Raw genomic sequence first — 25808 nt, 5'->3', positions numbered from 1 at the left:
CCCTTGTAGACCAGGCTGGCTTCGAACTCACAGAGATCCACCTGCCTCTACGTCCCGAGTGCTGGGATTAAAGGTATGTGCCACCACCGCCCGGCTTTGAGATAGGTTTTCTCTATAGCTTTGGAGCCTGTCTTGGTACTAGTTCTTACAGACCAGGCTGGCCTCAAACTCACAGAGATCCACCTGCCTCAGCCTCCAGAGTGCTGGGATTAAAGGTGTGCACCACCACTGCCGGGCTTCCAGCTAGTTTTGAGCTACCATGCACATGCTGGGAATCAAATATGGGTCCATTGAAAGTGCAGCCAGTGATCTTAACCGCTGAGCCTGTCTCTGCAGCTTCTACATATATAAACTTAAAAAGTAAATCTTTATAATATATATAATCTGTGCTTAGTGTATGTACAGATAAAACAAATCTGAACTGTAGACAAATGAAAATGTGCGCCCCCCCCCCCATCTCAGCACAGAGCATGCCCTCCAGAAAAGTCTGTTGCTTAGGCCAGGGTATGTTCACACGCCCTGATTTGCTTCCTTTAGTTTTCGTGAAGACGTTACAAGCTGGTTTCCACCCTTATCCATCATCTCTTTTCCCCTTGGGAGCTGACATGAACTCTAGCTTCCGTAGCTTGGCTGCGGTCTGGGCAGGCTCTGCCGTACGTGGCTCGCTCAGTACGGTGTACACAATGATCCCGATAGCCCCAGACAGTGGGCAGTTTGCCAGATGGTAAATTGAAGTCGTGTTCCTGCGAAGCGACAGGACTGTGTTCCCTCCCTGGAGATCCTGTCTCAGAGTGGTGCTGTTAATGCCTGCAGTTTGGATCTCACTATATTTTGTGGGGTTTTTGTTTTTTTCATTGTTTGTGATCAAGCCCAGGGCCTTGTGCATACGATCTTTCATTTGTTGTCTTTAAAAGCTGAATTTCATCTCATTGGAGGACAGTGTTTCCTTGTACATACGGCTTTGCCTGTGCGGGGATACACTTGCCCGAGAATGTCCTAACTAGCAATGGAGTGGCTTAGGCAGAACCTGGAATTTAAAATCTTGTGGTATGGCTGATTGCACCAACAAACTGCCCTGCTGTATGGGGTACCTGGCTTCCCACGTCCCATCTTCAGTTGCGTAAGTGCCGTTCATGCTGTTAATGTTCTAACAGCTTGGTTTAAAAAACACAAACTAGTCACTCCAGAATGAGACTGGAGAGCCAAGGTGTGATGACTCACTGAGCAGAGACGTGTCCCTGCCTCCTGAGCCTGTGAGGCTCCACCCTGGCACCTCAGGCTTCAGACCCATGACCATAGGAAGTAAGCCAGAGGCAGTTAACTGTTTTTTGTGCTTTGAGAATACAGTCAGAAAGCAAAGTTTACGGGCCTGGTCTGGCTTGATCGGTGACTCAGTGGCTAGAGTGTTTTCCTAGTGAGCCTGACAACCTGGGTTCAGTCTCTAGCATCTTAAAATAATAAAGCCGGGTGGTGGTGGCGCACGCCTTTAATCCCAGCACTCGGGAGGCAGAGGCAGGCGGATCTCTGTGAGTTCGAGGCCAGCCTGGTCTACAAGAGCTAGTGCCAGGACAGGCTCCAAAGCTACAGAGAAACCCTGTCTCGAAAAACTAAATAATAATAATAATAATAATAATAATAATAAAAAGAAGGGGATACCTAAGATGTTTGGATCTCCTGGGAAGCTGTCTGGTGACGTGGGGTGCCCCGCAGGAGGAGTTTAAGAAGGTTGTAACCCTGCTGCAGGGGCTCACACTACTGAGGAATGTGCTGAAATGGTTTGGTGCAGTGTGCAAGGGTGTTGATTGACAAGGGCTTCCCCTCCCCTGCTTTCTCTTAGTTTCACTTTTTTCTAGCAATTTTACGAAAATATAACCCACTTACCGTACAGCTTACCCATTTAAATGTAGTGTCTTTCAGTAAATTCATAAAATTACGCAGCCATCTCTATAGCTGGCTTTGTTGAAAGCTGTACCTCACAGGCACCCCTTATATCTCTGCTCTACCCAGCTCTCGGGACCACTAATCTACTCCTCTGTCTTCGTGAGTTTGCCTTTTCTAGACTGAAGAAGTTTTTGTTTATTTGTGTATCACACTGTGCATATAGAAGTCAGGACAGTTTGCTGGAAGTGGTAGAAGGAGGGATCCTAAGATCAAACTCGGGTCATCAAGGTGGATGGCAAATGCCTTTACCCCCCGAGCCATCTCGTTGTCCCATAGACACTTTGTGTGCATAAATCCATTCTGAGGGGTGGCCTAAGAAGGTCTCATAGTGGCTGTGTTTAACTTCTTTTGCCAACCAGGGCAAAGCTTCCTTCTAAGCCTCACGTATCCAAAGTTTTCCTGTTCTCTGAACCTGGACCCCTCCCACTTATCTCTCTGTCCTCCCAAATTGCCATGAGATGCCAGTAGAATGCAGTGTGGGCAGGGGCTCCCAAGAAGCCCGGTGTTACCCCACTGTTATGTCACCCCAGTGAATGCTGCCGCCTTGGTTTTTATTATTCCTATCTTTACCTTTCTTCCTAACCAGGGCTTTGAACCCCCAAAGTTACAGTTGTAGCTACTTCTGCAAACAGAATTTTCTTATGGACTTTTGGTTTGATTGATTGCTTTATCCTGAGACAGGACCTCTCTATGTAGCATTGACTGGCTGTGAGCTTGCTATGTAAACCAAGGTGTCCTTGAACTCACAGCCTTTTGAGTGATGGAATCAAAGGCATCTGCCACCACATTCAATTATTTTACTTTTTAAACATTGTTTACATATATGGGGGAGGGCACACACTTTGTGGCATGGGTATGAGGTCAGAGAATAACTTGACTCAGTTCTCCCCTTCTATCAACCACATGGGTCCCGGGAATCACACTCCTATTGGCAGGCTTGAGCAAGCACACAGAGAGAAGGCTAGGGATATAGTTCAGTGGCAGAATGCTTCCTTAGCACACAGGAAGCCCCAGGTTCAATCCTCAGTACTGGAACAAGAAAAAGCCACCTTTCTGCTCTGTGGTGGCCTGTCACATGGATGTGCTTTAATATTGTAGTTTCTTCGATTTCTTGGGATTTGTGTGTTGCTTTGATGGTCTCCAGTATTTCATGGGGTGCTGGAGTCCACGGATGCACATATAAACTGCTGAGTGCGTGTGGAGTGCTGGAATCCACGGATGCACATATAAACTGCTAAGTGCGTGTGGCAGGGTGTGAGGTGGCCACACAACACTGTGGTCTCCTCCTAACTGTGCTTGGCTGTGATCCTTCACCTCTTCCTGCTTTTTACATTTTCTCACAGAGTCTGGTATGAACCCTCTGTTTCTCCAGGAAGGAAAGCCTGGGCTGACTCAAAATTGTATTTCTTGGACTCTCCAGAACAACAGAGAGACAAAACATTTACAGTGGAACAGTTGGTCATGGAAGGAGGGCTCGTTTGGTCCCTGGATGCTTCATAAAAGGCTACAATAGCTGTGATCATGGAAATAATAATAATGTTAAAACAAAGGCTGCAACTCAGGAGGCAGAGTACTTGCCTAGCACCGGTGAAGTCCTGGCTTCAAGCCCTGCATTAACCCAGTGTGGTGGTGTACACTGTAATCCCAGCACTTGGGGAGGTAGAGATGAGATGGTCAGAAGTTTAAGGTCATCCTGGACTATAACAAGTTTGAGCTTAGCCTGGATTACACGAGATTCTGTCTCAAAAACCAAACCAAAACAAGAACAAAAAACCTAACACGGTTGTCACTTGTACCAAGGGCCTCAAAGACACTTTATATTTTTTCTAGTGTTACCCCCTGCATCTTCCAGGAAATGTGTTCATATTTTGAGATTCTGTTTGTTTATTTTATTTTGTATTCTTTGACTTAGAAAAATCAACCCTCTCTATTCCCTTTTTAGCTTTGCTCTGTGTGGGCTTGGGCATGCTCTGTGTGTATATGTGTGTGGGCTTGGGTGTTCTGTCATCACACGCATGTGGAGGCCAGAGGATAGTTTGTGGGAATCTGTTTTCCCCTTCTTCAGTGTGTGTCCCAGAGATTGAACCTACATTGTCAGACTTGGGGTCAAGTACCTTCTTCACCCATTGAGTCATCTCTCCTCAGCCCTCTAAGATTTATGTTATTTGTGTGTATGAGTGTTTTGTCTATTGTACATCTGCACCATATGCTTGCCTTGCCTGCAGAGGTCTAAAAAAAAAGCATTGGATCCCCTTGGAACTAGAGTCACAGATGGGTGTGAGAGCTACCAATGTGGGTGCTGAGAATCGAGCCAAGACCTCTGGAAGAACACTCAGTGCTCTTAATCTCTGAGCCTCTCTGTCCCTTTTCTGAGACAAGGACTTGCCATACCACTAGCTGTCTTTGAACTCAGGGGTCTCCTGCTAAGGCTGGAGCTACGTTTGTCTGCCACGGTTCCTGGCTCTTTCCTCTCGTTTAAGACAAACCTGCAAAATCAACTCACCTACTCAGCAGCTGAGATTTAAGATCATTTGAACTAGAGACTATTAGAGCTGATTTAAGAATCTTCTAACTGCTGGGAGTGTCACTCAGTGGGAGAGCATGTGCCAGCATGTATGAGGCCCTAGCAGTATCAACAAAGACTCCTTTAATAGTGACTTTGGTTTACACTTTTCAGGGCTGAGAATATAGTTCAGTGGTACAATACTTGCCTAGCTTGCATGAGAACCTAAGTTCAATCTCCAGCACCACACACACACACACACACACACACACACACACACGCACGCACGCACGCATGCACGCACGCGCGCACAATCCTGGAATATGTTCTCATTGTAAGACATATGTAGGTAGTTTTCCTGACCTGATGGTAAAATATCACAGCAGTGACAGTGAGCTCAAATGGAGTCACCCCTGATGTGTATTGCCATCTCAAAGAGCTACTTTCTGGTGAGAGTATCTGTCCTGTGTGCAGAGTCCCCAAAACCTTTAGTCTTACTTGTCAGCAAAAGCATGAATTCCAAAAAACAGCAGTAATGGGACCAAGATTAAGGGGCCCAGATGTTAGTGCTAGATCTCATTCATTCGTTTGTTTTGGTTTTTCAAGACAAGGTTTCTTTTTGTTTTGTTTTTCTAAACAGGGTTTCTCTGTGTAGCCACAGCCACCCTGGAAATCACTCTGTAGACCAGGCTGGCTGGTGCCATCACCACCCAGCAGGCTTTTTTTTTTAATTTAATATTCATTTATTTATTTTGTGTGTACCTAGCATTTATGTGGAGGTGAGAAGACAGTTTGCCAACTTGAGGGAGCTGTTTCTCTCCTTCTAGCAGGTGGGTCCCAGGGATCGAACTCCGGTTGTCAGAATTGGCAGTAGTAGCTCCTGCTCAACTATCACCCCTGCCCAATATTAGACTTTTTATACTGCGCTTTAAAAAGGAAAAGCCAGGGGCTGGAGAGATGGCTCAGAGGTTAAGAGCATTGCCTGCTCTTCCAAAGTTCCTGAGTTCAATTCCCAGCAACCACATGGTGGCTCATAACCATCTGTAATGAAGTCTGGTGCCCTCTTCTGGCCTGCAGACATACACACAGACAGAATATTGTATACATAATAAATAAATATTTTTTTTTTAAAAAAAGGAAAAGCCAGTTGCAGCTACGTATGGTGATGAGCAACTATAATCCCAGCCCATGAGAGGCTGAGGCAGGAGGATAGCGAGCTTGGGACCAGCTTTACGTAGTGAGACCCTGTCTTAGAAACAAGCCAGTTGTGCTAAAAAACATCTGTAGTTGGTGTGGAGTGACTCCTGAGATTGGAAAAGGTGATTTTTGTCCCCCTGCCCCCATGCCATTCCCACACCTATAAAGTACTTTCTTCCTCGTTTGCTGTTTGTTTTGTTCTTAGTGGTATTGGGGATGGAACTTGGGACCTCGTGTGTGCTAGGCAAGCTGTGTACCGATTATCCGCAGCCCCAGCCCCAACGCTTTTAACTGTGGTTTTGGTTGGAGCTACTGAGTCTAGCCAGATGACTTCTGTTGATAATCCATGTCCTTTCCCCCCCCCCCCCACAGCCCTTATCGCTGGCACTGTAGGCAGTGGTAGAGTCATCCTTCAAGACAGACACAGCCAGAGAAACATGTCTCCACAGGTATAGACATGTGCGGAAGGACAGGCAGCCTCCACCTCCCCAGACAGACAGATGAGCCATTCCCAGCGGCTGGAGTATAAGACAGTGATATGCCTCTTGATGTACAGGGATTGAGATTCAGAAGCTATTTTGGATGTCCGCATATCTGCTGGGGAGTCATTCATAAGAGGGGGAAAGATGAGCGCAAGCCAGTTCTGTAGTAATAAACTCAGATATTTATTACTCTGTACAGTTGCAAATGTGTAAATTCTATACTTCCTTGGCACAATCTCCCACTAAAACTTGACTGACATATTTACTGCTGCTTGGAGCATAACTTACAAGAACATTCTGGGGCAATTTCTGATTTTTTTTTTTTTTTTTTTTTTTTTTTTTTGTTTCACTGCTGAGGACTGAACCCAGGGCCGAGCCCTCTGCCACACTGACCTGTTTCCCAGGCCCCTAGACTTTAAATCTGGCTCAGCAATTACATTGAAAAAAGAAAAGAAAAGAAACAACAATTTCTCCTACTGAGATCTTGCACAGTATGCAGAGTTGTAGAGACAAAAATACTAGAGTCAGCACTGTGTGTTCTGGGACGGACTGGAAGGCATCCAAGTACGATCTCCTGGGGGCACATGAGTAGGGTATACCTACACAGTTCTCTATCCCACGGCCCTGGGAAGGATGCGGTCTGTACACACAAGCCAGAGGGCCGTCGAAGACCGAGAGTTACGTGCAGAAAGTAGGATTCAGAAGAGAAGCAGGGCATGCCGCTCGTGAAGCACATCTTTTAACAAAGGCAAAGAAAACTTGCTCAATGTCTGCAGCAAGCATCAGCCCAGGAAGGGCTGTTGGGAGGACTCCACTTTCTCGTTCAGAATTCTGCAGTGTGCGTGGTTTTCATGTGAAGCAGATGATCCTTTTGGAGTGTGGAGAGGGTGGTGGTTAGGACCACTAAAGCATGAAGTCCCAGGGATCTGCTCCCCCAAAAGGATGTAATGTGTGTTCGCTGTGTGTTTTCAACCATATTTTAAAAATGGAATGGAACTCACTGAAGGCATGCACGGGCAGTGGCTGCTGGGGTCTTTTCTGTGTTGGCCTAGTAGGTTCATTAGTCATAAATTAGCTTCCATACTGGAAGAAAAAAAAAAAACATGGGCTTTGCAGACATTGGAAAGCCTCTTGCAAGGGGAGCCCAGGCTCGTTCTTTCTGTCTCTGTCTCTCTCTGTGTGTAAGGGGGTGGGGGGGAGTGTCTTAGCTCCTTTCCCTGATTACTTCTGTTTTTAACAGGGTCCCAGTGAGGGGTCCATGCTAGGAGGGTGGGCACTGGGCAGCTCTGCTGAGGCCTGGGAAGCTGGACTTTTTCTAAGGTTAGCTGGGGCACTGAAGGAACTAGTGGTACAAAGGTGATCTGAAATTGCTGTCCCTCGACTGCCCCTTCCCTGATCCAGAACTCCTCCTGGCCTGTCTCACCCAGAGATGCCCAGTCCCCTACCAATTATCTTCCCCACAGGGGAACATCTACAGGTCTGGAAGGGAGTTTGGGTCTTGGTGATTCTGGAGCAAAGATTTAAGTTCCTTTGGGGCAAAGATTTGAGTTTCTGAGGAAGAGAGCAAAAGGGTAGTGAAGATTCAGAGTGCCGTGGACTAAGGATATTGGTTCGGAAAGGGCAGGGAAGTTTCTGCTGTGGTCTCCTCAAAGCATACAACAGACTGAAGACAGCTAAAATGGGAAGCTGCTGAGTCGGTCTGTTTTCTGTCGCTGTGACAACACAAACAAGAATGGGTGGTTCGTGGAGAATAGTTGCTGGATGGGTGTCTTGGCACACGCCTCAAATGGCAGCCCTCGGGAGGATCTTTGTGAGTTTCAGGCCAGTCTAATCTGCATAGTGAATTCTAGAACAGCCAGGACTATACTATGAAACCCTGACTCAAAAGGAGAGGGGAGGAGCAACGACAAATAATTAACTGAAAAATTCTTACTAAATAGAAGCTTATTTAGTTTATAAGAACGGATCCTGTGTAGTCCAAGAGCACTATTTGGTATCTTCCTGACATCTGGTGAGAGCTTCATCCGGCTGAGTCATAGCAAGGCAGAGGGCATCACATGATGTGATACAGAGACTGTATTAACCCTGTTCTCATCTCGTAACACCACCGGTGCCATCGTGGGGCTGGGAGGGGGCTCCATCTCCCTGGCCTCCTCTGCTCCTAGTCAGCTCCCAAGGATCCCATCTCAGAATACCATCCGCGTGGGAGTCTAGGGATTGAGTTTCCAACACATGAGGCTTGAGGGGCTCAGACCAAAGCACCTACCATAAAACCATTTAGCAATGTTCCTTCCTCTCCCTCCTCTTCCTCTTCCTTCCCTCCTCTTCCTCCTCCTCCTCATTCTTCCTTGCTTTGAGCCAGATCTATGCATTCCTGTCCATCCTGACACTTTCTGTGTAACCCAGGCTGACCTCAAACTCTTGGTAATCCACCTGCCTCAGCTTCCCAAGGCTGGGACTACAGGTTGTACCACCATGCCCAGCTTCCTTAGCCTTCTGCATGAAGATAAGAACGTGTTCAAGCAGTTCTTGCCTTCGTGCTTAGGTTGGGTTCATTTTTGCCAGCTCGTAGGATGGATCTTGAATTAGTGTGAGTGTGAACTTAGTTCTCTCTCTGTGGGGTTGGTTCCTGGATGCAGGAGCTGCTGGGTGAAGTTAAGGAATGAGGGTTTTGTTGTTGGTCTGCCCCATTCTAGCTCTTTAGCAGGTTGCCGTGTGCACAGTGTTTGCAGTGGTGCTGCACTAGGAGGTCAGGGTCCTGGCAGGCACTCACTAAAAAACGCTTAACCTTGTTTAAATGGGAGAAAGGAGAATTTCTGGGGGCCAAAGCTAGGGCCTTGTGTATACCAGGCAAGCACCCTATCACTGAGCTATACTCCCGTCCAATATCATGTTTTATTTTTTAATATTTTTGAGACAGGGTCTTAACTGTGTCCTGTAACTGTGATGGCCAGGCTGATGGCAAACTCACAGAAGTCTGCCTACGCAACACTCATATTTTATTAATTTTTGTTTGTTTTTCAAGACCGTGTTTCTCTGTCGCTTTGGAGCCTGTCCTGGAACTAGCTCTTGTAGACCAGGCTGGCCTCGAACTCACACAGATCCACCTGCCTCTGCTTCCCGAGTGCTGGGATTAAAGGCACGTTACACCACTGCCTGGCTCAAAAAACTCTGTGTGTGTGTGTGTGTGTGTGTGTGTGTGTGCGCGCGCACATGCACATGCACATGTACACACACACAGGCTTCAGTGCCTGAAGAAGCAGGAAGAGGGCAACAGATCCCGTGGAGCTGGAGTTACAGGTAGCTGTGATCTGTGTGATGTGGATGTGGCTGTTCATCAAACCACACTCAGGCCCTCTGCAAGAACAGTACATGCTCTTGACCACTGAACCATCTCTCCATCCCTCAAAAGTTTTATTTTCACTTTCAACTTTTTGGCAGCAAGTGAAGAAATATATAATTAACATGTCAGTAACTTCTATCTTTAGGCGAAGCCCATGAGAATTCTCTGGGTCCCTCCAGGACTGTTCTTGGGAGGACAGCAGATGGGAATCCTTTCTTTTGGATGCTGTGGTCCTCCCCTGGGGACATAACTGGGGAAGAGGCGGCTGGCTGCCCCTGACCTGGGCCTAACGCTCCCTTTGCCTTCTGCAGGAAACCTGGAAACAGGCGATTCAGAAAGCCAAGGGTATGCCTGACCCCTGGGCCAAGTTCCATCTTGAGAACATCGCCACGGAACACGCTACCCGGCACAGGTTAGCAGTTTGTCCCAGGGGCTTTGAGGAGTCCTTGTGGGTTTGGGGATGGGAGGTGTCATGAGTCCTGCTTCTGGCTAAAGAAAGAGAACCAATACAGTATCTGGAGCAGGTGGGATTATCAGAGAGGCCCAACCAGCTAAGTCTGTACTAACATTCAAAACTGGGAACAATCTGAACCGTGGAAAACTTTTGGTCCTGGATATCTTAGATAAGGAGAGGGGGCCATTTCATGCAGCAAAGGTGTGTCTGTCATCCATCTGAAGTAGGTTGAGAGTTGAGCAGCTCCTCGGGGCAGCTCAGGGACCCAGGCTCCTCCTGACTTGTGACACCATCCTCCCAACACTGTCCTTGCAAACAGCAGTAGAGGCAGACAGTATCGAGACAGAGCAGCCGGTTTGATGCATGGTCACTGGCTGTGACATTTTTCTCTGGCTAACACATTCCGCCCTCTTCTCTGTTTCTACTCCTGTCCTTCAAGGAGATGGCTGCAGAGCCCCTCATATGCCTCCTCTCCTCAGCCGGAGGTCTACCTTCCAAGGTGGGGGCAGGATAGCTCAGCATGGTCTGGATCCCAGTCTGTGAGGTCTAAGTAGGTCCTACCTCTATCTACCTGCGAGAGCACTAGGTTAGTAAGCTGATGACACTGCCCAGATCCTCGGGTTAGCCAGGGAAAGAGGGGCCCTACGCTGAGCTGACTCTGTGTCTTGAAGCCCAGTTGGGGTCTTGGACCAGGCTGAACTATTTATTTCTCATGGCTGAGTTTCTTCTACCCAGGCTGCCAGGAAGAGGATGCCAAGCATGGCTGTCTAGAACGTTCTGATTGCTGGAGGCCAAGCGTGGCTGTCTGAAATCTGAAACATTCTGATTCCTGGAAGCCAAGCTTGGCTGTCTGAAACATTCTGAATTTTCTAAACCTGACACTTCTTTCTCTGGCCTTCGCCTTTTAAGATTAAAAGCCTTGCTACAAGCTAGCCGTCCATTTAGGGCAGTTTTTCCTGTCCCTCTGAACTTTCCAGGGTGGTTAAGAGCTAGATTCTGCTTTAATCATACCTGAGTTTGAATCCCGATGCTCAGGCAGGAGACCTCACCTCTGAGCCGGTTTCTGTAAAACAGGCACAGTAATTGTCGCCATCTTAGGGTCTCTGTAAAGATTAAATGAAGCCGTCTGCTTAAGCGCCCAGCATATAGTGAACTCCGTGAACTTTGGGCACACTAGGCATTCAGTCATTTATTCATTTTCTTACCATGTTACTGGGGACTGAGCCCAGGGCTTCCTAGATACTAGGCGAGTGTTCTGCCTGTGAGTTACGTTCCCAGCCTTCATCTGAGATAGGGTTCCCCCCAGGTTGGCCTAGGCTGACTTTGAACTTACGATGCAGCCCAGACAGACCTTTGAAAGTGGCTGGGGTTACAGGTCTGTGCACCAGTTCTACCTGGCTCTTCCCTTTGTGGTGTTGGTGTTTGCTAGCAGCAAGCAAGACCCTTTCAAGGTTGCACACTGACCCCCTGCCCCAGCCTCTGAGTGCCTCTCAGAATGGAGGTGAGGGAGTGGTCCATCTCTCTATGTAGAACATAGGGCTTGCCTCCCACTGGCTGCAGCCAAACCGACAGCCTGGCAGAGCCCTCTTCCTCCTCTGAGCCTGGGGAGGTAACCTGCCAGGCTTCTGTTGGTTCCTGACAAACCTGTTTTCCCAGGTCTGGTGTTCTGAGAGAGAAGGCTGCTGGCCAGAGATAAGGAAGGGTTGATTCCTGCTGTAGTGACTCACTACAGGCCTGGGGCTGCCAGAGGTGCTCTGGAAAGAGGGTGGGGGGTACTCTGGGACCACCACCCCCACCTCTTCTGCCATCTGTTGTTCTGTCTCTCCGTCTTTCTCTTTCCTTACCGTTCTCTCTTCATCTCCCTCTCTCGCGCAGCCCGTCTCCCCCTTTTCCTCTCATCTCTCCACATCGCTCTCTTACACGCTCCCTCTCTCTCTAAGTCTCTCTCCACCCCATCACTTCCTCCACATTTCCTCCACACTCTTTCTTATCTCACCTCAGAGGCAGCTCTTCCCTTCCCTGCCCCCTACGTGCACTGTGACAGTCCTTACCTCTTGGGAGTGTGTATCCACCTGTGTGGGCGGTGCCTGATCCAAGTACTTGGCAAAGTTGAGACTGCTACCTCCCTCCCTCGCTCTCTGGGACCTGCTGTTTGCTACTGTTAGGTCTCAGGCAGCCCATATATCCAGAGATCCTGCTATAGCTCTATTGGGTATATGGACTGCCTGAGACTTAAGTTATAGATCAATTATAAGGATATATATATCTTCAGTCACCCACCCACTGTGTGTTTATTAAGCATCTACACACACTAGGCCCTGTGGTGAACAAGACAGACACGGGCCTGCTTTGTGGAGCTGTGGCCTGATAACAGAGCAGAGCAAGTCAGACAAGAGTCCAGTAGGGAGTGCTGACCTTGGCGAGACCACACAGAAGGAATAAGTGTATCTGAGGAAAACCAAGTCCCCGTCATGCGTGAACCTGGGAGGGAGGGAGGGAGGGAGGGAGGGAGGGAGGGAGGGAGGGAGGGAGGGAGGGAGGGAGGAAGATGTCCACAGCCCACCCCAAGACTCAGCAAGCTGTTGGCCCAGGTGCCGAACAGGCTGGGTCCTGAGGCCTATAAAGAGCCCAGGAGAGTTTGAGCTAGTGAGGGGCAGGACCAAGATGCTCTAGGTGGGCTCTGCTCTCTGTAGGTACAACGCTATCACCGGGGAATGGCTGCAAGATGAGGTTTTCATCAAGATGGCATCTGAGGTAAGCAGAAGCTCTGAGGGGCCAGGGCCGAGTAGGGACTTTCCCAAACCACTCTCAGTGCCCTCTTCCCATTTCTGTTTTATTTAATTTTGTCTTTTATTTTCACTCATTTATTTATTATTTGTTTGTTTGTTTATTGTGTGTTTGAAAGAGGAAAGACAGACAGACAGATAGACAGAGTCATCCTTTGCAGGCCAGGCTAAGCAGCATCATGCTCACTGTGGCTGGCCTCCAACTTACAACTTTCTGCCCCAGCCTCCTGTATGCTGTGAATCCACTTTAATTGTGTGTGTGTGTGTGTGTGTGTGTGTGTGTGTGTGTGTGTTTGTGGAGGTCAGAAAACAACTTGTTTTCTTTCTTTTCATCATGTGGATCCCAGGGGTCAAATTCATGTTGTTAGACTAGGTGACAAGCACTTTTCCTTGCAGAGCCATCCACTGGCCCTATATTATATTTTTAAATTATTATTGCATTTATTTATTTTTTTATTTGTGAGGACATGCATGCTGCAGTGCACCTGATGGGTCTGAGGACAACTTGTGGTATTTGGTTTTGTTTTCCCCACATGGGTCCTGGATGCTCATTTTTCAGGCTCGGCTACAAGCTGTGTTGCTCACTGAGCCATCTCACCAGCCCATGTTTTGTATTTTTAAATACTCGCTTATTAACATGTATCTCACATAGCATACACATTGCTCACTGCATTTACACAGTTCTGGCTTGGGATGCAGGTCTGTGGTAGCATGCTTGCCTAGCATGCACAAGACCTTAGGATGCAGGTCTGTGGTGGCATGCTTGCCTAGCATGCACAAGACCTTGGGATGCAGGTCTGTGGTAGCATACTTGCCTAGCATGCGCAAGACCTTAGGATGCAGGTCTATGGTAGCATACTCACCCAGCAGGCACAAGACCTTGGTATCCACCCTCAGCACTGCAAAAGGAAAGAAAAGCGCATACAATGCAATGGCTTTTAGCTGTTTAACAGTCACCGTTCAGTTCCAGAACTCCCCCACACCCGGTTTAAAATTTATTGTTTTAGAATTTCATATATGCACATACATGTTTTGGTCATCACCCCCGCATACAGGCACAGCTTCATACGCTCTGTTTAAATCCCTGGAGCCCACTAGGGTTCTGTCCTGCGGTGTGCTCACACCCTCACACATCCTGCTCAAGGTCAAGCCAACCTAGATCCCAGCCTGGGCTGGGGACAGCCCAGGAAGACCCATCCCTGGTTGTTGTCACCCCATTCCTTCATCACCCTAACTCCTGGAAACCCCCAACCCACTTTCTATAATGTAGATTGCTCACCTCTAGGCACGTCCTACACAAAGAGGTCATGAAGACTTCTCAGTGGGTCTTGGCACTACCCTCTGGGTTTTGTTTTCTTTTTGCTACTAAACACATTCAGTGTCTGCAACCAGCATCCTGCAAACAAAAAAGAGAGCAGGAGTGGAAAAGGGGGCTCTTCCCGCAGAGTGAGGGGACCTTTTACAATGTAACACACTCACAGAAGAACAGGAAAGGAGCTGTTCCTCACTGGTGTGTAAATCCTCAGCGTGTGGGAGACGCTGAGTTCCATCCCCACACCAGGCAGCAAGCAAAGCATACATCTTGATGAGTGTCCCCAAGGCGGGCACACGGGCATGGACCCAGAGAGGCAGAACATAGCCAGTGTTCCCACAGACTCTCACTGCTCATCCACCACAGCACGACACTGTCCCAGACCCTGTCCTAAGACTTTCATTCATCTATCATTGTGTCCTTTGAGTGTGGCTTCTTTTACTTGACATTTTTCATTTTTTTTAAATAATTTAAAAAATTATTTTATGTGCATTAGTATTTTGACATGTGGGTGCTGGGAATTGAACCCAGGTCCTCTAGAAAAACAGACAGTGCTCTTAACCTCTGAGCCATCTCTCCCGCCCCAACATTCCCCCCCCCCTTTTGCTGTGTAAATACTTCATTGAACAAATAGACCTTGTGCTTTGTGTGGCAAATTACTGATGGATGTTTAGGTGGCCTCCTCTCTCCTCCCTTCTTTCAGTTTTTACTGTTTTTCTTTTTCCTTCTTTCTTTATCTTCGTTTTTGAGGTTTTTTGTCTTGTTCTATCTTTTTGGTTTTTTGAAACAGGGTTTTTCTGTGTAGTCTTGTCTGTCCTGGAACCACTCTGTAGACCAGGCTGGCCTTGAACTTACGGAGCTCCACCTGCCTCTGCCTCCTGAGTGCTGGTATTAAAGGTCACCACTGTCTGGCTTATCTTCATATTTTTAGTGTGTGTGTGTGTGTGTGTGTGTGTGTGTGTGTGTGTGTGTGTGTGTGTGAGAGAGAGAGAGAGAGAGAGAGAGAGAGAGAGAGAGAGAGAGAGAGAGAGAGAGAGAGAGAGAGAGAGAGAGAGAGAGGGAGAGGAGTACAGTGCCCCCAGAGGCCCAAAGGGGGCCCTGGAGCTGGAGCTGGAGCTCCAGGTGGTTGTGAGCCCGACATGTATGATGCGAGCTGAACTCCGGTTCTCTCAAGGCAGAAAGTGTTCTTAAGTAACTGCTGAGCCATTTTTTCCTTTCTTCTGTTTTGAGACAGCATTATTCAGCTTTCATACCTATGACACAATTTCCTATACAGTCATCTTTTTTTTTTTTTTTTTTTTTGGTTTTTTTCGAGACAAGGTTTTTCTGTAGCTTTGGAGCCTGTTCCGGAACTAGCTCTCGTAGACCATGCTAGCCTCGAACTCCCAGAGATCCGCCTGCCTCTGCCTCCCCAGTGCTGGGATTAAAGGCGTGCGCCCCCACCACCGGCTCCTATACAGTCATCTTTTTGTTTTGAGACAGAGTCTTTCTAGCCCTAGCTGTCCTGAAGCTCAGTGTTACACTGGGCTGGCCTTGAACTCACAGAGATCCTCCTAGGGCCTAGACAGTGCTGGGATCAAAGGCAGGGGTTACCACACCCACCTTTCATAGTATCCTTAAAAAAAGAAAAGGTTTATTTTGGCTCGTGGTTTTAGAACTTTGAGTTGGTAGTCTGTTAGCCCTGTTGCTTTGGGCCTGTGTGGGTGCAGCACATCCCAGCAGGAGCATGTGGCAGAGGAGGCCTGTTAATTTGATGGTGGCCAGGAAGCAGAGACTGAAAACCAACCTTTGCTGTGCACTGCCCCTCCCAGCATCATGGCCCCACAATGGCTCGTCCATGGGTTTGAGATGAGGTATGGAGTCCCCCTCATCCCAGCAGTCTCCAGGCTGAAGTCTATCTGACTTTGGTGCTGAGGCCCAGGAGGGACAGCCTAGGGCTGTTAGGATTGAGGTGTAATGTATGGGACACCTTGCTGGGTGGGCAGCAACAGAGGGGCTCATGGGTCACGGGTACTGATGGCTCTGTCCTTTCTTTCAGCCCTTCGGCCGCGGAGCAATGAGGGAGTGCTTCAGGACGTAAGTGACTTGGCCCGAGGCTTCTGCCAAGACTCCTAACAGCTAGGACTTAGGGGTATTTTCAACTAAAGGCTCATGACAAGTAATCTGTGCCTCCATGTAGCCAGGTTCTTCTCCACCCAGTGCTGGACCCCAGCTGACCCAGTTGTAGGGGTCTGAAAGGAAAGGGAATGACCGCTCACCTGCTTGAGTAGGATGGGAGGCCACGGACATCAATCCTTAGCCCTTCTGGCTCTGGCTGGAGGAGTGGGTTTACTGCCTTTCCTCCAGCTCCTGTACCCTGCTCCTTCTCCATCTAGCCGTCCATGCCAGACAGGCGTGGTTGTTCTGAGATCTCACGGTTGTGTCTGCCGTGAACCTGCTGAGTTGTAGACGGGCTCCCCCTTGTCTTTCTCCCCAGGAAAAAACTCTCCAACTTTTTGCACGCCCAGCAATGGAAGGGCGCCTCCAACTACGTGGCCAAGCGCTACCTCGAGCCGGTGGACAGGAGCGTGTACTTTGAGGATGTCCAGCTCCAGATGGAGGCGAAGCTCTGGGGGGAGGAGTACAATCGGCACAAGCCCCCCAAGCAGGTGTGTGTGCCTCCTTCCTGCACCACTGGCCGGCTGTGAGGGCAATGGGGAAACATGGAGTCCTGTCTCCACCTCTTCTTTGCAGTACCGGGGACTAAAACCAGAGCTTTGCCTGTGCCAGGCAAGTGCTAGACCATGGAGCACACCTCAAGCCCCTGAAGTTTTGAGACAGGGTCTTTCTTGCTCTGGCCTTGAACTTATGCTCCTCCTCCCCCAGGCTCTGGAATTTGGGGATTAAAGGTATGCACCACCATGTCTAGCTCTTTACCGTCTTACCAGTTGCCAGTAAGGATCACTTTTTTTTTTTTTTTGACATGCTAAGCCATGTACTTCATATGCAGTAAATTTATTTCTATAAAACCAGGAGCTCTGTGATTGGAGTGTTCTTATCTCTGTTGATAAATAGGATCTATTGTTATGATCTTTATGGTGTGGCTGGTACACACACACCATATCACATGTACGGAGGTCAGATGACAGCCTTGGAGAGTTGGTGCTCTCCCTTTGCCATGCGGGGCCCAGGGACTGAACTCAAGTCATCAGCTTGGTGGCAAGCTCCTTCATCTGCCGAGCCATCTCATTGTCCCTTTCGTGAGTTTTGTTTGCAGGTGATAGAAACCCATTTAGACTGGCTTGATCCAAAAAGGGAAGTCCTTGTTCTATGCACTTGACTGCTAGATCCTGCTCTAGGCACGCTGGCACTGGCCATGCTGGGGTTATTAGGAATCGTCTACTCTGGCCTGAGTATCTGGGTTGGCACCACTCTTCCGGGGCCCTTTTAGTCCCAGTAGCTACAGGCTCATTTCTCACCAGCCTTATTGGGAGGAGAGCACCTTGTCTCTTTTATTTTTGTTTGGTTTTTTGTTTTTGGATATATGGTTTCTCATTGTAATAGCCCTGGATGTCCTGGAATTCACTCTGTAGACCAGGCTGGCCTCAAACTCACAGAGATCCACCTGCCTCTGCCTCCTGGGTGCTGGGATTAAAGGTGTGTACCACCACTGCCCAGCTAACAGTTCTGATGAAAGTGTCAGAACTAGGTGTCATTGGCTCTGATTATCAAATGCATATGTCTGCACCAAAGTATTTGGGGGCGGGGGGAGTATGTAGGTGGGGGAGCCTGAGCCCTGTGCTAGCCTCTGCAGTCAGGATTGAAAGGCCTTCCACCCAGGCCATATGGACTAGGACTGGGAACACGATGGCTCCAAACAGTAGCAGCAGGTGTGGGGATGGATGTGGGCTTCCAGGGTTCTGGGCTCAGTGAGGTTAACCAGCCTTACCATCCAGGCAGGGATGGAGCCTATCCTCCACCAAACTGCCTCCTCCTCTTGACCTCTGTGTTATATATGACCTGGTGCTAAGCCTCTTGTTATCTGTGGGCATTTGAGCAAATCGGCTCTCTGCCTCTGTCCCAAATCCCTGGTTCCTCAGGAAAGCCATCCTTCCAGGCCGCCAAAGAATTTGTCAGTTGTCTGCTCATAAGGCCCTTGGTTACACACGCTCAAGAGACCAGAGTCTGCTGCATGTGGTGGCACACACCTTTCATCCCAGCACTCAGGAGGCAGAGGCAGGTGAATCTGTAAAAGTTTTAGGCCAGCCTGGTCTATATAGCAAGTTCCAGACCAGCCTCAAAGACAACAACAAAAGAGGCTCCAGCCCCCACAGCCTCAGCAATTTAACTCACTCTGGTCTGGCTTCCCTTCTCTCATTCCTGGCTTATTTCCTGCCCCAGGACCTTTGTTCCAGCTGTGCCCTCAAATCTTTATCACTTCCATAATCTTATTTATTTATTTATTTAATATACAGTATTCTGTATGCTTGTATGCCTGCAGGCCAGAAGAGGGCACCGGACATCATTACAGATGGTTGTGAACCACCATGTGGTTGCTGGGAATCGAACTCAGGACCTCTGGAAGAGCAGGCAATGCTCTTAACCATAGGGCTGAGCCATCTCTCCAGCCCTATGGTGAGCTTCTTCTCGCAGTCCAGGGCTCAGCTTACATATCACCTCCAGAGCAAGGCTATCAGCCCATCGGACATAAGATCTCCCTTCTACCCAGTCAACCTTTGTCATGTTATTCTGTGCTGTTTTCCCTTCTTTGAAGTGATGTGATCTAAAAAGGACCTATCCACTTAGTTAATATTTTAATATCCCCACCCCCACCCCAGGGATTTTGTGTCTTGCCTATTTCTGTCCCCTAGTTCCTGGGTATCAAGTAAGTAATGACAAAGCTAAGTTGAAGACAACAGATGGATGTGGTCATCTGAGCAGGTGCTGGTGGCCCGCTCAACTGTGCACTGCCCCTTACCCAGCAAGCCCTCTAGCTAGCCCTACCAGCCACACTGTCTGCGTGGAGACAGGACCCTTCCCGGGACTGTCCGCTCTTCCCACCAGGTTCGTTCTCAGAACTGCAGCTGTCTTTGCTAAAGGTCTCAGCTGTCACCTCTGGGCTCAGGTGGCTTCTGCAGTTTCTGCCTGCCTGTCTGGTGACCCTCTTCCCTAGAGGGTCATTGCTTTTGAAGTTCAAACCCGGTTCTTTCCATGTTTTGGGTCGTACTGAGAGAGGTGCCATGCAGAACCCTCGGGAGTTAAAAGCCACACAGGTCTGTTACTGCAGTTTAGAAACATACATAGTATTTATATTAGAACCTGAGTATAACATGCCATACATAGGGCCTATATTAGCACCTGTATATTATATTCCATATATAGGGCCTATATTAGACCTAGATATAGCATGCCATACATAGGGCCTATATTAGCACCTGAGTATAACATGCCATACAAAGGGCCTATATTAGCACCTGTATATTACATTCCATATATAGGGCCTATACTAGACCTACATATAGCATGCCATACATAGGACCTATATTAGCACCTGTGTATAACATGCCATACATAGGGCCTGTTATACCACCTGTGTATTACATACCATACATAGAGCCTATATTAGCACCTGTGTATAACATGCCATAATACGCTATAAAAATCTAGCCAGGCACAATGGCATGCGCCTTTAATTCCAGCACTCAGGAGACAGAGGCAGGTGGATCTCTGTAAGTTTGAGGCCAACAACCTGGTCTACATAGTTCCGGGACAGTCAGATCTACATAGTTAGACCCTATCTCGAAATCCCCCAACCAAAATAAATTAATTTTTAAGAAATTCAAAAAGTGTTGGCATTTCTTGTAATTCCTCATTGCAGAGAAAAGAAAAAACTACTTTTCTTGTTGGGGCCAAACTTAAGGAAAAGGGTTAATTTTTGTTCACAGTTGGTAAAAAAGGCCTGTCAGTAGGAACATAAGGCAGATGGTCAAGCAGACAGATAGTGGACCAGGCTATAAAACCCCAAGGGCTGCCTCAGTGACTCACTTCCTTTGGTAAGACTTCACTTCCTAAAGGTTCAGCGGCATCACCAGTTTAGAACACACTGTCTAACCACAACTTAATAATAGCATGAACAACGTCGCCTTTATGTATCAATAAATTTCATCTTGGTGCTGAGCCCGACATCCTCCTATTTGCATCAAGAAAACTAAAACACAGTGACATGAAATAACTTGCTCAAACTTACAATATTAGTGCCAAGCCCAGTCTGAGTTGCTAGCAAAGAGATCCGTAAGTTTACACAGACATAAAATGGTCCCTTTCTGATTTATATAAAGATTGCTCTGAGCAGGCTGATAATCTATGTCTTTGAAGGCATCCAGAGACCTGGTTCCTTCTGTCCTGTAACTCTCTCACCTCCTAGGATCACAATGACCATGGTTCCAGTGAGGGTTCCCAAGCCATCCACCTCACAAGGCAGGCTGTAGTAATGGCATTGCTGGTGGTCATTTCCTATTGGCTAGGTGTGGTCACATGGTCACACCTAGCTGCAAGAGAGTCCAACTGATTTCCCTTTGTGATCCTGCCTATGTATCCTGCCACAATCCAGAGATGGGGATCTTCATATTTAAAGGAAAGGAGGAGAGTGAATTCCAGGTTCAGTTAGCAGTTGTACTGGCTGGTGAGAGCCAGGTCTGTGCCCTGAGAACAATGTGCGTCCAGCCCAGCCCAGCCCTTCCTCTTGACCATGCTCCCTTCTCTTCCACCAGGTGGATATCATGCAGATGTGCATCATTGAGCTAAAGGACAGAGAAGGCCAGCCCCTCTTCCACCTGGAGCACTACATTGAGGGCAAGTACATCAAGTATAATTCCAACTCAGGCTTTGTCCGTGATGACAACATCCGACTAACACCACAGGTGAGACCCTGAGCTTGCTCTGCTCACATTTTCATTCTTCATCCTCTTGGGAAGGCTCAACCCTAGACAGGGAGATTCCTGTGGGTGGAGTCTTACCTCCTCACATCCCTGGGAACATGTGTGAACCCAGGGCTCCAGCATGCTAGGCATTGCCCTACCACACAGCAGTATTCCCAGTCCCCCTACCCTTTCCATGTATTTCCATGTCTGCAGTATGCAAGTGTGTGTGTGCACCTGTGTGTATCTGCACCCATGTGTGTCCCTATACGATGTTGGGGATCATCCTTGACCACTCTTCTGTCTTACACAGAGTCTCTCATTCAAACCCAGGGCTCACTGATAAAGCTAGTCTTTCTAGACAGCTTGCTCTGGGAATCCCATCTCCACCTTCTAAAACTGGACTTAGGAGCAGACCTACATCTGCATCCAACATTTACATGAGTTCTGCAGAATCCAAATTCTGGTTCTCATGTTTGCATAGACAATGGTTTAACCACCAAGTCATCTCCCAAGATTTTTTTAAAGCAATACACCTGCCACCCTGTGCTGGTTTCTTTCAGCAGCCCTAAGATGACAATAAAGCTGTAACCCTAAGATCTTTGTGGAGCTGAGCATACCCTTCTTTTGTCTTTTACTCTACAAAACTCTGCTTGAAGAGACCGCCTTTACCAGGGCGACCCGAGTCTTACAGCCTCCCGCCCAGCATCAGGCCAGCATCTGCCTAGTCCACAATCTGGCCTGCTACAACTTCTTCTCTTCCTGCCCCGACACAGGCCTTTAGCCACTTCACATTTGAGCGTTCTGGTCATCAGCTGATTGTGGTGGACATCCAGGGTGTGGGGGACCTTTACACTGATCCACAGATCCACACTGAGAAAGGCACCGACTTTGGAGACGGCAATCTCGGTAAGTGGGGAGAGCCAGCCCATGTCCACAGAGACCGTGCGCCCCTGAAATCTTAGGGAACACACTGAGACACTGTTGGGCCTTCCCTGAGGTGATGGGGCAGGAACTTGGTTTGTCTGATCTACCACCCCTCTAGTTGAGTGTCCTTCATCACTAGGCAGAAATAAGACCCCAGACACCCTTGTTCTGCCTGCAGGTGTCCGGGGAATGGCTCTCTTCTTCTATTCTCATGCTTGCAACCGGATTTGCCAGAGCATGGGCCTTGCGCCCTTTGACCTCTCACTGCGGGAGCAGGCTCTGGTAAATCAGAGCACCAAGCTATTGGTGAGTACTCAGCGGTGATCAGGCTCAGCTTCCTGTGGGATGGCGTTTGCTTGGCTTTGGCCTATTTGTGACCAGAGTGAAGAAAACAGAGAAACAGAACTGACAGGAACCATGTGTGCCCATGTACACAAACATGGGCACTGCCAACTGTGGACAGTGGGACCAGCCAGCTCACTCTTTTTAGGAACTAATTCAGGAGACTGTTGGCAAAAACAAATTTTGGCCTCTGGGTGTGCATTGGGGTGTACTTCCAGCTCAAACTGGCCAGCACTTTAGGAAATACAGACTAGTAGCCCCTTTGAGCTCCATCCATGTACCCCTTCTTGGATACTATAGGGTTAATCCTGAACTGATTTTTCAATAAGATTCTGTCTTAGGCGTGTATGAAAGCCATGGATAGAGAGGTTTCAGGGTTCAGAGGAACCCTCCATTCCCTACAGAGTGCTGTGTGACGTGACTATTCCCATTAATGTCCCCAGCAATCAGCCAAGACCACCCTGAGGGGGACAGAGGAGAAGTGTGGGAGTCCCCGCATAAGGACGTTCTCTGGCAGCCGGCCTCCCTTGCCCCTTCGCCTTTCAGAGAACTCCGGGGATGAGAACATGAGCGATGTGACTTTTGACTCTCTGCCTTCCTCCCCATCTTCAGCCACACCACACAGCCAGAAACTGGACCCCCTCCGTAAGTCCTGGATATAGAGATCCCTGGGTGGGGGGGCAGGTAGAGCAGAGCTAAACCAGTTTCATTCGTGGTAGAAAATGAGACAGTTTAGCCCGGGTGGCGTTCCTGGTGAATTCATAGGACAGACTTCCAAGATGCAGCCAACCGGTATATGAAAATAGCCTCTGTGGTAGAAAACGAAGCAACCCACCTCGGTGTGGTCTATGACGCTAGCAAAGCTGGCATCTGACAGAACACAGAAGAGGACATTCCATCTCAATGTCCTTATCTTACAGTCACAGTGCACAAACTGTGAATAAGCCAGTGATGGTGGTCCATGCAGAGGCAGGGAGAGCTCTGAATTGAAGGCCAGCCTGATTTATGTAGCAAGTTTCAGGCCAGCCAGGGCTACCTAGTCAGTCTCTGTCTCTGTCTCTGTCTCTCTCTCTCTCTCTCTCTGTTTTTCTCTCTCAAAAACTAAAACAAAACAAGTACAGCTCCCATAAGATAATCTTTTTAAAAATAAATAAAGTATTATCAAATAAAAACTACTGGCCCATCTTGGTCGAATCTGAGAATCATTCAGCATTAGGAAACCTGTCAATATCATAGCAATAAGTCAAAAGAGCAAAGCTGAGGCTGGCAGAATGGCTCACTGGATAGCGGCACTTGCCATAAAATAACTTTTTCTTTTTTTTTTGAGAGAGGATTTCTTTGTGTACCTTTGGAGTCTGTCCTGGGACTTGCTCTGTAGACCAGTCTGGCCTCGAACTCACAGAGATCACCTACCTCTGCCTCCTGAGTGCTGGGATTAAAGGTGTGTGCCACCACAACCCAGCAAACCATGAAATACTTTTTTTTTTGAAATACTTTTTAAAAATATTAAAAGCTGTTTAAAAATGTGAAAACCATTTTATGAACTGTGTTGATGTGGATGTATGCTGGGGGCTGAACACAGGTTTCATTCGTGCTTAGCTTATTCTCTCTCTACCACTGAGATCTCCCCAGCCCGCACTGTTACAGACTTCATAAAGCTGGTCAGGCTGTTGAGTATGGGGGGCCACCTGTTTATTTCAGCACTCAGGAGACTGAAGCAGGTGGATCTCTGTGAGTTCAAGACCAGCCTGGTCTACAGAGTGAGTTCCACAGCATCCGGGGCTACATAATGAGATCCTATCTGAAACAGCAGCAACAAAAAGGTCAGCCAGCTTGCTTAGGTCAGAAGAGAGAGATACATGACTGCCAGGAGACAGCTGGCTTGGAAGCCACATTGCGGCCCACACTGTGGGCCCCCCATGGACAGGTGGCTTCTCTTCCGTCATATCTGCACTTTCTTCAGAGCTACTCAGCCCGTTAATTACATGTACTGCTCACATTAATTACATGTACTGCTCATGTTAATTACATGCACTGCTATCTGTGTATGTGATAGACACACATCCATGGCTATCCAGTGTTGGACTTGGGAAGAATTGAGAAAGAACTGTAGCTCTTCAGGGTGACAGTATCTTTTCCCCATGTGGTGCTTCTTTTTAAGAATTAAAAGTAACCAGGTGGTAGTGGCGCACACCTTTAATCCCAACACTCGGGAGGCAGAGATAGGCGGATCTCTGTGAGTTCGAGGCCAGCCTGGTCTACAGCGCTAGTTCCAGGACAGCCAAGGCTTTATAGTCAACCCCTACCTCAAAATAAATAAATATTTAATTAATAATTTATAGTATATATTAAATAATATATATTATTTAGTGATGAATATATATATATTTAAAAGTAAAATGCTGGGCATGATAGTACACAACTGTAACCCTGGCTCTTGGGAGCCTGAGGCAGCAGGATTGCCAGCAGTTGGGCTGCAAGGTGAGGTTTGGTGTGGGTTCCGTGTGCTGTAGGCAGGGTATGTGTGGCTCTTGGATATGTCCTACATCAATCACCTTTGCTTGTCCCTGCTCAGATTGGCCAGTGTTTGGTGATCTTGATAACATGGGCCCTAGAGACCATGACCACATGGACAATCACCGGGTGAGTGGAAAGGAGGGAGGTTGCCGGCTGCCATCCCCCAGGGTGGTATGAAAGAGGCTGTTAGGTTGAGGGAGGCAGTCAGCCCAGGTCTCCTTGGAGCACCTCTCAGATTGTCCTGCAGGTTCAAGTTCACTTTTGGCTTCTGTTTGGAATCATCATCTTGGCAAGATGGTATTTTAAAGAGCTTTAGTTTCTCACTTAACTCTCAAGATGTACGAGATAGACTTTTTCTTATAATAGATTTTATTCTAGAGTTAGATGGGGGCTGGGGATGGTAGAGTGCTTGCCTAGCATCCATAAAGCCCTGAGTTCAATTCCCAGAACCACAGAAATTGGGCATAGCAGTTCACACCTGAAATCCTAACACTTGTGGATGCAAGAGGATCAAGATCATCCCTGGGGGGGTAGGGGGCTGGAGAGATGGCTGAGAGGTTAAGAGCACTGGTTGCTCCTCCAGAGGTCCTGAGTTCAATTCCCAGTAACCACATGGTGGCTCACAACCATCTGTAATGAGATCTGGTGCCCTCTTCGGGCCAACAGACATGCAGACAGAATACTATATACATAATTAATTTTAAAAAAAATCTTTAAAAAAAATCATCCCTGGGAATATAGTGAGTGTGAGGCCAGCCTGGGCTACATGAACCCTTGTCTCAAAACAAAAGCAGACTATCTAAATACGTGAGGGAAGACTTATTACACTCACCGTTTCCTAGGTTTCAGCCCTGTGTTATTTGGCTTCTTTAGTAATGTGTGATGAGGCAGAACCGAATAGCAGAAGGGTGTGACAGAAGCTGCTCGCCTCGTGTGTTCAGCAAACGGGGCAGCAAGGAGACCAGAGGGTCTGGGGATAAAAGCTATGCAAAGATGTGCTCCAGTAACCTGCTTCCTCCAGCCAGGCCCCACGTCCTGATAACCCAGTCAGCTGTGAACTCATTGCTGGATTACCGCATGGATGAAGTTAGCACTCTCGTGATACGTT

General features: G+C 48.0%; 1 protein-coding gene across 1 annotated transcript in view; it reads left to right on the top strand.

Annotated features, from left to right (window-relative positions):
- Positions 1 to 25808, top strand: part of Eef2k (eukaryotic elongation factor 2 kinase) — a 61023-nt gene that overhangs the window by 22189 nt on the left and 13026 nt on the right. Inside the window, exons 3-11 of the mRNA XM_050143234.1 lie at positions 9778 to 9878; positions 12614 to 12674; positions 16057 to 16094; positions 16495 to 16666; positions 20768 to 20917; positions 21691 to 21823; positions 22020 to 22147; positions 22627 to 22828; positions 24759 to 24826. Of these exons, the coding sequence (XP_049999191.1) occupies positions 9778 to 9878; positions 12614 to 12674; positions 16057 to 16094; positions 16495 to 16666; positions 20768 to 20917; positions 21691 to 21823; positions 22020 to 22147; positions 22627 to 22828; positions 24759 to 24826 (1053 nt within the window). The remainder of the gene's footprint in view (positions 1 to 9777; positions 9879 to 12613; positions 12675 to 16056; positions 16095 to 16494; positions 16667 to 20767; positions 20918 to 21690; positions 21824 to 22019; positions 22148 to 22626; positions 22829 to 24758; positions 24827 to 25808) is intronic.

This window comes from Alexandromys fortis, unplaced genomic scaffold (genome assembly GCF_014885135.2).
Source record: "Alexandromys fortis isolate MF-2015 unplaced genomic scaffold, M_Fortis_MF-2015_v1.1 scaffold_45, whole genome shotgun sequence".
In the NCBI taxonomy this organism is placed as follows: Eukaryota; Metazoa; Chordata; class Mammalia; order Rodentia; family Cricetidae; genus Alexandromys; species Alexandromys fortis.
The sequence above is the reverse complement of the archived record's forward strand: the minus strand, read 5'-3'. Positions and strand labels throughout refer to the sequence as shown.